Source organism: Dendrobates tinctorius, unplaced genomic scaffold (assembly GCF_039654945.1).
Source record: "Dendrobates tinctorius isolate UK_male_01 unplaced genomic scaffold, ASM3965494v1 ptg000230l, whole genome shotgun sequence".
NCBI lineage: Eukaryota > Metazoa > Chordata > Amphibia > Anura > Dendrobatidae > Dendrobates > Dendrobates tinctorius.
Window position 1 is genome coordinate 7,863,944 of NW_027361897.1, and position 9,050 is coordinate 7,872,993.

The window sequence follows — 9,050 nt, forward strand, 5'->3', positions numbered from 1 at the left end:
GGAGGCCAAACAGCCAGGGGTAGTGCAAGCACGGCTTCGGGAAGTGAGGTTTCAGCTTTCATGTTTTCAAGTCTAACATTCTATGATATTATGATTCTATGTTAGCTGAACACCTGACAGCGATCACATGGGCACACCTCCTGTGCCAATACGATCACCATGACGTATTTATGCTTCATCAGTGAGGAACTCCTTCCCTTCCATGATATTTGGATATGCCAAATGTCATGAAGTGGTCAATCAGCCCATATGGTGTGGTGACGTTTCGGTTGCAGTGATCCTTTAAATTATTTGGCTTATTAAAAGTTCACTGCAACCGAAACGTCGCCACGCTCTAAGGGCTGAATAAAGTCCACTTTATCTTTAGTTTTATTGGAATGCTGCCTGCTTTTTTCATCTTTATATATTTTGCAAAAACAGATATTTTGCTTGGAAGCCTTACACGCATCATTCTAGTGTTATTAGTATGCAGTTCTAACTTTCTGCTTTAGATAGATAGATAGAAAGATAGATAGACAGATAACAGAAATGGGCTACAACCCCCTCTTTAATGTAAAGTGCTGCGTAATATGTCGGCGCTATAGAAATAAAATTTATTATTGTTATTATTATTATTATTATTATTATTATTATTATTATTATTACATGGCCCATTAAAGTCCCATAATTTGCACTATTTTTGGAGTGTTGCTTCCATTTTTCCATTTCTTGGTACATAGAAAGATAGATCATTTGTTAATAATTAGCTAATATTAATCTTTTGAAAGCTTCTTTTACATCACTGTTTCTTAAAGAATATATAACAGGATTTAACATTGGGATTATTATAACATAAAGGACAGAAAGTGATTTTGCTTCATCTAGAGAATATGAAGATGTTGGCTTCATATACAAACAGGCAATCATTAGGTAGAAAAGAACGACAATAGTTAGATGTGAAGCACAAGTGGAAAAAGCCTTATATCTTCCATTGCTTGATCTGATTTTAAAAATGGCAGAAATAATATAAACATAAGAGATTAAAGTCAGCAAGAAGCAGCTGAAGACAAACAGCACACCCTCCGTATATATGACATATTCCGTAGCTGAGGTGTCATCACAAGCTATGGCGAGCAATGGTGTGAGGTCACAAAAGAAATGATTGATTTCACTAGATGCACAAAAACAAAGAGAAGAAATTAGGAAACTTAAAGGAAAGGCAGCCATGAATCCCATCCCCCAGGCAGTGATAGCCAAAGCTAGGCAGGATACCCTGTTCATGATCAGGTGATAGGATAATGGGTGACAAATGGCTACATAACGATCATATGCCATTGATGTTAGTAACATGTACTCCATGCTTCCGAAAGAATTGAAGAAGAACAGTTGCACCATGCAACCCTGGAAGGAAATTATTTTGATGCCTTTTAAGACAAGTTGTAATAGGTTTGGGGTGGTGACTGTGGAATAGCTTATATCAATAAGAGACATATTGCAAATAAAGAAGTACATTGGTTTTTGCAAATGAGTGTCCATGGAAATTAGACCAATAATTGAAAAATTGCTCACAACGGTGAAAAGGTATACAACGAGAAACAGAAGAAAAAGGGGAACGCTCATTTCTTGATTGTTTGATAATCCTAACATGATGAACTCATATTTATTGCTCTTATTGAAGAACTTCCCAGCTAAGGAGTCTGACAACATGGTCAAAAAGGTGTAAGTAATATAAAATAAAACAGTATAAAATAGTCAATGAAAATAAAATAGTAAAGAGAATAAAAGAATGTAATAATAACAAAAAATGGTAAAAAAAATCAATTAATTATAAAAGGACAAATACACACATACATATGTTAAATTTGGTACAAACATTTCTAATTATATATCACCAAAGTATATATAGATTTAAGGTTGCATTAAAAGGCTATTCCCATAAAACAAGTTATTCTCTATTCATGGATTAGGGAATAACTTGCTTATGTTTGGATGTTCAACCACTAGAACACCCAGCAGTCTCTAAAATCAGTTTCTGGAACGCTGAGAGTGGGGCACTGCAGCCCCATATTGAATAAAATGAGGAGTACATACTCCATTCCACTGATTGTTAATGAGACTGTTTGGCTTTTCTAGCAGTTCAGCATGCACATCTCCACTCCACTCACGACGTGGCTGCAGTTTCATTCATGGAACTCCAAAGACCTGTTCTCAGGATTGCTGAATGTTCCAGCGGTTAGACCCCCCGCAATCAGATAGCTATCACCAATCCTTGATTTTTGTGAACAACCCTTTTCTATAAAGCAAGGGGTTTCAAACTTGCGGCCCCTGAGGCTGCTTCATGCATCCCTCAGGCACTGTAGAACCCTGCCCAGTTCAGGTGATCCACTGATGGCATTTTATTTCAGCTGAATGTGCTTCCTTAGATGCACATTCAATTTAAATGATGTACCTGCTTTGGTGTAGAGGTAGGGAAGTGGTAGCGGCATAGCTGCAGGTCAAAGGAGGCAGAAGCCGGCTGCCGCGGCTAGCCCTGTGCTTGCTGATAACGAGAAATGAATATTCATGACTCTCCACACCCATGGCAGTGGAAAGCAGTGAGTATTAATTTCATTTTAATGGCACACAGTAAGCACTGCCATCAGCTTCCTTCAGCGGCCGGGCGATCACGTGTGCCTGCTGCTAAAGTGAATCAATTTTCACTACTCTCCATGCCTATGGGATTGGAAAGCAGTGAATATTCATTCCTTCAAGTAGCGGGCACAAGTGATCACCTGGCCGCAGGAAGCCGGCTACTGTGCCCTCTATTTAAGATCACTGAATATTCACTGCACTCCACTCCTATAGTCCCGGCATGGAGAGCAGTGAATATTTTGCCAGCAGTGTATGAAGTCTTTGCCATGTGCTGCTTACAAGCATAAATCAGCTGCTGGCATCAGAATGCTGCAAGGGAGCACACGGAAGGAAAGAAGGATATTTCATGTTTTTTTTTATGTTTTTCTGATGGGGTCATGTATAACAGGATAGGGATGAGGAGGCCATGCATATCAGGATAGAGAAGAGGCAGCCATGCATACCAGGATAGGGACGAGGGGGTCATGCCTACCAGGATAGGGAAGAGGGGGTCATGCCTACCAGGATAGGGAAGAGGGGGTCCTACATACCAGGATGGGGATGAGGAAGCATGCATACCAGGATAGGGATTAGGGGACAATGCAAACCAGGATGGGGTTGAGGGGTACAATGCATACCATTATAGGGATGAGGGGGTCATGCATACCAGGATGGGGATGAGGGGCCATACATACCTGGATAGGGATGAGGGGACCATGCATACCAGGATAGGGATGAGGGAGCCATGCATGCCAGGATAGGGATGAGGGGACCATGCATACCAGGATAGGGATGAGGGAGCCATGCATGCCAGGATAGGGATGAGGGGGCCATGTATACCTGGATTGCGGACAAATATATACCAGAATGGGAGATATTAGAACAAAATTGACCACATTTTTCCTCCTCTAAAACCTAGGGACATGACTACAATATGGGGATCTGGATATTGGGACATAACTACAATATGACTGCACATTTGTTATTGCCACATTCATAACAACCCAACCTCTAAAGAAAAGCAAAAAACAGCAAAAATGTTCAAAAGGTGTATAGAAAAAAAAATGTTATCACAAAAAATGTCCACTTATGCTTCAAAGAATGCGGCTTCCCGAATTCATATTTTTTTTTCTATATGCGGCCCATATACCCCGCCGAGTTTGAGACCCCTGCTATAAAGTTTACAGAGCAATTGAACAGGTTTATCTATAACAGTTAATTCTTTGCAAGATAATGCAGTATCCATAGATGTAAACATTTAATCCACTCTATAAACTTACTTTCTAGACAATATCCGCTCATGTCTAATGTATGGCACAAAAACCCAGCCAGTAACAGCGCAAAGTGAACGATCAGTAGATATAGAAGGTACAATACTTAAGGAGTGAGTTTTTATCACTTAGGCTTTTTCCATGCGGATTCATTTTTATGATTAATCCATAGAGATGTGCAGTATTCATTAGAGTATTGGAAATTACTCTACATTTCTGTAATTAATCAGTTTGGGAATACTAGAATATATAAACAAGTCAAATGAACTAAATAGAAATGATTAGTGTAACTGTAAATTACAGTATGTTTATCACTTTTTATGGATCAATAGCAAAAACACCAAATGATCCAATCATCCAACACAGGTATACAATAATATAAGGAGTATGTATACAATCTAAAATGCCTTTTTTTTTGTTACATATCATGTTTCCCATCGTAAACAAGGAAACAACACAAATGATTAATTTACTTTAAAGAGGATAAGACCAATTAGATGAGAAGCAATGCTTCTAAAGCAAAATATTTTTGTATTTATGGTAGATGATACATCATGCTTGGTTTAGGGTGACAAGACCATATTTTTTCTCATCGTAGAACATTGGGCTGATCACGCTAATCACACTCTGATCAGAGTTTGTTCAGAGTGTGAATAGTTTTTTTTGGATGAGGAGAAGGAAAAAAAAATATACATCTTCTATTCTATCATTCCGTGAAAATCAGACTGTCCCAGATGTCATCTGTGAGCAATTCGATTGTTTCTATGGACTCATTGACTTGCATAGCTGATATTTTTTCCCTTGGACTGACTCAGCACAAGAAAAAAAATCACACATGTAGATTAACATTTTTATGAGTGTGATACAATGTTTTGTCGGATCACACTCGGACTGAAAATGCAGTCATGCCCCTAGGAGATGAGAAAATCTCTTCAAATTTATTTAGGTCACTTTCCATCAAATCAGCTGGCATTTTCAATTTAGCCTGAATAAAATTTGGACCAAATCGAAAGTGCCCTGATTGTCATGAAAAGATGTTGATTATACTTTGAATTCTCTCCGAACCCCAAAGAAGAAGAAATTGAGGTGAGGTAAAAGGTTAAAAAAAACCCCTCCAAAATATGTTACCCTCTTTTAGGCACCGGGTTCCTGCCTCTGCACAGGAGGAATCCCAACCCTTGCCTTCTTCGGTCTCCTATTCCTCTCCAGGCGCAGAGGAGCCTGCTCAGCAAAGACGTCGTTCCCGGCTTCTTGTTCAGTCTACTACTATTGGCTTGGTTACTGCTGACAATCAGGGTTCAGCTATAGTAACCTGCAATAGCCAGCAGCAAGCAGCTCTTGGGACTAAGTCCTTCTTTTGACCCACTTAGCATGCCCGTGGGAAGTCCTCTCATTGGAGGTCTGAGGTCTCATGCTCAGGTCCTATTGCTGCTCCCATTGGACCACTAGGAAGGTCCCGAAAGAGTTGCATGGCCGCACAGCCATGCGCTAGTATAGACAGTAATTGGTAGTGATGTGTGTGATGATGGATGCTTGTGAACCACTGAATGACTCATAATGAAATCCCTAGCCTTTGATACGCATGTTAGTAGGGTTTACAGTTCAGAGTCAGCGCCGAGTTGTGGCACTGCCTAGCACTGCAGCGCTCCCAGCTCCTCACACATGCTAGCGCCAGAGTGCGCCACTCTACCTAAGGCACTATGCTACTGCAGGTACTGCAGCATCCGTGCGGTGCCGTGCATGTCCTATGCACTTTCTAGTCATGAGTTTAGGCTGGTTAGTGGCGTCCGCCAGAGCTGCGCTGTACACACATAGTGCGGTAAGAATGTTCAGCTGCACCCTGTGACTTTCAACAGGGCACAGCATTCTATAAGTGTCTGTTCAGGCATCACTGTTGCGGTGCCGAGTGCTAATGGGGCTAGAGGGGCTCTAACCCTGTGTCCTTTGGGCAGAGTCCTGTGTTTTATCTCTAGCGCTCTCCTGCCGAGTCCTGTGAGGATAAACAGGCTCTGGCACTTGTTTCAGCTGCTCTGTGAGGCAACAGAGTTCACTCCTGTACACACCGGTTCAGTGGTTAACCCCCCGGTGTTTAGTGTTCCACCATTACTGAGCAGCAGTTTCCATCTCTGCACGGTGGACCCCGGGTTGCGACCGCACTTCCTTATATTTTATATTTAGAACGATCTGCAACCCTAACTCCCTCAAACATCTTCATCCTACTCCTTGCACATCTCATCTGCAGCTAATCCCCAGTTCTTTAGTGGGGCCCAAGTGGTCATGTGAGAGCCAATGTATATCATTGATGTGACTGCACGGGCCTCCGAGCTGGAAGAGCCAATGATCCACACATAGGAATGAGGAACAGGAGGTGGCATATACAGTCAGTAAAAGGACTAAGACAAGTGAGATTAACCCCTTACTAACATATGACATTCAGTTACATCATATGCCAGCTTCCTGACTTTGATTTAGGCTTGCAATCCGAGCCTGCCTTTTTCTTGGCAGTCACCAGGTTTGACCGATATGAGATACGGTCACCACCTTTCAGGCCTGATATACAGCATTTTATAATGCTGTATATCTTCCACCAACCTGTCCTGAAATACAAGAAAATGGCCTTTTATTATACTCACATGTGGGGGAATGCGGTCTGAGGGGAGTTACTGGTCTTGGTATTTCGCCTTTCTTCTTGCAATTCAATCCTCCTTGCTTCTTGTGGATGATGCATCCCTATGCTATCCACACAGTCTGTAAGGATCTGAATTGCGTACCTGTTTTGTCTGGTCTTGCCGTTAGTTCTGCTGGATCTTGCCCTTATCTAAGATGGAGTTGGTGGCTTCACGGGGGCCATCTTGATCCTGTCCTGGTCTTGCCCTTAGTTCTTCCAGATCTTGCTCTTATCTAAGATGGAGTTAGTGGCTTCACAGGGATCATCTTGTTTCCTGTCTGATATTCCTTGTTTCCTGTCTGCTGCATATATAAAGGGACCCTGCACAATATACCTTGCTTGTGTATCTCGTACTTCACCTGCTGCCAAGCTAGAAGGACTCATATCTTGTCTGTCTCTTCTGTTCATCGGGATACCCCATTTGCTATCGGTCTGCCTCCCATCTGAAAGACTCTACTTCTCGAGATCTGCTCTGCACCCACCTCCGCTGTGGCCTGCTCTCCACTAGGACCCTGCATTCCTGGGCTTGAACTCCCATCATTGGTGTGTACTGACAACTCCCTTATATTCCTGAGTCTGCCTTATCTGCTGTTGATCCTTAGAGCCTCTGTTTGCTTTTCACCTGTTAACTGAAGCCTGTTTTCCTACAATATATTATAGTAAAGCTTGATATACCGTGTCTTTGTCTTCACTCTGATCCACGTCACCGGTCTCCATAGAATATCAGAATAATCTTATGACAGGATACACAAGCCTCAAAAATGGAGATCACTGGGTCAGATTCTATGGAGGTGCGTATGAAAAAGCTATGCTCATACATCACAGGACTTCACAGGGAGCTTCAGGCGATAAAAGCAAAGTTGGGGGCATTGGAGACTCAAACTAACCATAATGTGGATGTGGCCTATACATCCATTCAAGCCATAGCTTCTTGCCTCTCAAATGTAGAGACAACAGCCGCAGCTTCAGCCCCAGTTCCAGTTCCGATTCCGGCCCCAGCTTCAACACCAGCTCCTGGTCCGGCCTTTCCAAAGCTCCCGCCACTCAGGTTTGGTGCTGAAAGAGAAAAATTCTGTGGGTTCTTAAATCAGTGCCAGGTATACTTTACAGCACGTGTGGCCCAGTTTCCAACTGAACGGGACAAGGTGTTAACCATGATATTGCTGTTAACAAACAAAGCTCTAGCCTGGGCAAACCCCTTGATTGAAACCAATGATGAATATCTAAATTCTCTGAATGACTTTGCTGCCACAATGTGTCAGATGTTTGATGATCCCAACCGAAACGTCACGGCAGAAACCGCATTATTGCCGCTCCGTCAAGGAAAACGTCCTGTCATAGAATATGCAATGGAATTTCTGAGGTGAGTGCTTGATACCACATGGTGCGACTCGGCAAAATAAGCAGTGTTCAGTAGTGGTTTATCTGCTACAATTAAGGATGAACTGGCTTGAGGCGAATCACCTACCAACCTGGCAGACTACATAAATCATTGTATTCAGATAGACATTTGTCTCACAGAACGCCAGCAAGAGAGGTGGGCAGATGCCAACCGTAACATCCCTATACCCTTTCCATCTCCCTCCAGGGAAGCTCAGAACAAGTCTTTGCCACAGGCAGAGCCTGAACCTATGCAGGTTGATGCAATTCGGAGAAGTTCCCTCGACGCACACAAGAAACATCGTTTCAGAGAAAATTTATCCTTCTACTGTGGAAAATCGGGCCACTATATATCTGCTTGTCCCAGAAAAAAATCGCAAGACCACAGCTGCGGTAATCGAATGTGACGTTTAAGAAGTATCTTCAGTAACTTCTCATTCAATTTCTTGCAGGAAAGAAATGTCTGACGGAAATCACGACTTCTCTGACTATACTTCAGAATCATCGTTACCTGTGAATGCAGTTGTGTCTTCAGTAAGTTTTACTACTTCGGCCTCGAGCGGCTCGAGGAAGGATTCGCACTGTTATATCCCCATCAAGATATGGGTTCAATCCTGTTGGATTGCTAGTTCTGCTATGGTTGACTCTGGAGCCAGCGACAATTTCATGGACATTACATTAGCTAAAAAAACACGGTATAGATTCACAGAAGACAATTTCACCAGTGTTACTGGAGACCGTGGATGGGTCCCGTTTGTATCAGGGCTGGTAGATCTTGAAACAACACCATTGAAAGTCTGTATGGGGGCGGATCATTCAGAAAGTCTGTCATTTTTGTTGATTTCTTCCCCTCACTTCCCCGTAATCCTAGGATTACCATGGCTACAACTGCAAAACCCTACTATCAACTGGGAGACGAGGGAATTACAGTTTCCAAGTAAACAGATACCATCAGGAGAACTAGCTTCAGTCAGGCCAGCAGGCACAGTTGATGTACAACTACCAGTAGAATATTAAGATTTTGTAGATGTACAGCATGTGACAAGAAAAACCCGGACAAATTGCCACCACATCGGCCTTACGACTGTCCCGTGGAACTACTACCTGGAGTCGCAATTCCGTTTGGGAATATTTATCCTTTG

At 42.5% G+C, this 9,050-nt stretch overlaps 1 protein-coding gene across 1 annotated transcript; it reads right to left on the minus strand.

Moving 5' to 3' along the window:
- Positions 1–735: 735 nt before the first annotated feature.
- Positions 736–1,713, minus strand: LOC141059744 (olfactory receptor 5AR1-like). The gene has a single exon (XM_073555879.1). It carries the CDS (start codon positions 1,684–1,686, stop codon positions 736–738), a length of 951 nt encoding a protein of 316 aa, XP_073411980.1. The 5' UTR covers positions 1,687–1,713.
- Between the last annotated feature and the right edge of the window lie 7,337 nt (positions 1,714–9,050).